The sequence below is a fragment of the Motacilla alba genome, chromosome Z, assembly GCF_015832195.1.
Source record: "Motacilla alba alba isolate MOTALB_02 chromosome Z, Motacilla_alba_V1.0_pri, whole genome shotgun sequence".
Lineage (NCBI taxonomy): Eukaryota > Metazoa > Chordata > Aves > Passeriformes > Motacillidae > Motacilla > Motacilla alba.
The window spans coordinates 72,388,664-72,389,836 of record NC_052046.1 but is presented as its reverse complement, the minus strand read 5'-3'; the positions used below and the strand labels follow the sequence as shown (position 1 = coordinate 72,389,836).

General features: G+C 62.1%; 1 protein-coding gene across 1 annotated transcript in view; it reads left to right on the top strand.

Moving 5' to 3' along the window:
• Positions 1-291: 291 nt before the first annotated feature.
• Positions 292-1,173, top strand: part of FBN2 (fibrillin 2) — a 117,955-nt gene continuing 117,073 nt past the window's right edge. The window contains exon 1 of the mRNA XM_038124921.1: positions 292-582. Coding sequence (XP_037980849.1) covers positions 329-582 — 254 coding nt within the window. The 5' untranslated portion in view covers positions 292-328. The remainder of the gene's footprint in view (positions 583-1,173) is intronic.

Here is a 1,173-nt window from a genome sequence, read left to right as displayed (position 1 = left end):
ATCGTCTGGTTATTTTGTTTTTGAAGGGAAAATTCAGCGCGGTTCTCTTGGATTTCCTGTTGCGGCGGACGGGGCGGCGGGGAGAGAAAATCCCAACCAACTCTGCTTTTATCCACCTCTTTTTCCCCCCCCCCCACTTTCCGCAGAGGGCCGGGTGCGAGCAACGTGGAGCCCGGGCTTCGCTGGCACCGGCCGGGCAGGCTGGGGAGGACACACGGCAGATTTCCCGCGGCTGAAGGCTCCCCGCCGCCGCGCCTGCTGAGGGCGGCGCGGCACCGGCGCTCCCGCCCGCGGCTGCCCGCCCGCTTCCCGCTGGGATAGCCGCAGCATGGGCAGGCGGCGGTGGCTCTGGGCGCAGCGCTGCTGCTTCTTGTCGCTGTGGCTGGGCTGCCTGGCGCTGTGTGCTCAGGGAGCGGCCGGGAGGCAGCAGCGACAGCCGCAGCAGCAGCAGCATCGGCCGGCGCTCCGCGCTCCCTCAGGAGCGGGCAGCCCCTTGGCCGCCGCCGCCGCGCACCGGGAGGATGGGGGCGGGAGCGACGCCGGTCGGGTCCGCAGGCGAGGACAGCACGACGCGCTCCGAGGGTAGGGACAAGGCTGAAACCCTCTTCCCCGCCGTCTGTTTGCTCCGCAGGGCATCTCCCCAGGCAGAGCCCCTTGCCGGTGGTCTCCGTGTGTGCCCCCGGTGCCGCTCCCCCTCCCGCCTCTCTGGGGCTGAGGACTCGCCGTTCGCCAGGCTGGGAGCTTGGGCCGTGCCTGTGGAATCTGGCTTCCTAATTAGTGCGGTTTAATTAAAAGCAGACCTTGCGGGGAGCCTACCTTACAGCTAACGAATTGACCTCATTTGGCTCGGTCGTGCAGCGAAGCTCCAGCGTGCAGCGTCTTCTGGTGCTGAGATACTTTGACGCTCACTTTTTTGGGGGGTTGCTACAAAGAAATGATGCAGAGTCGGTTTGGTTTTCTTCTTCCGAATTTTCGGGGACTTCTTGGTATTTTGAGTTAGTTTATCCTTATGTGCAGGCGTCCCTTCTGTCTATTGTCACATGACAGCAAGAAACCCGTTTTTATGGCAACGCTTTTCAGGCTTTGAATGAAAGTATAATCAAACTCATCCCTTCCATAGCCTCAGTTGCTGCGAGAAGGACGAATGTGTCCTGCTCTTGCATCATCTACCTC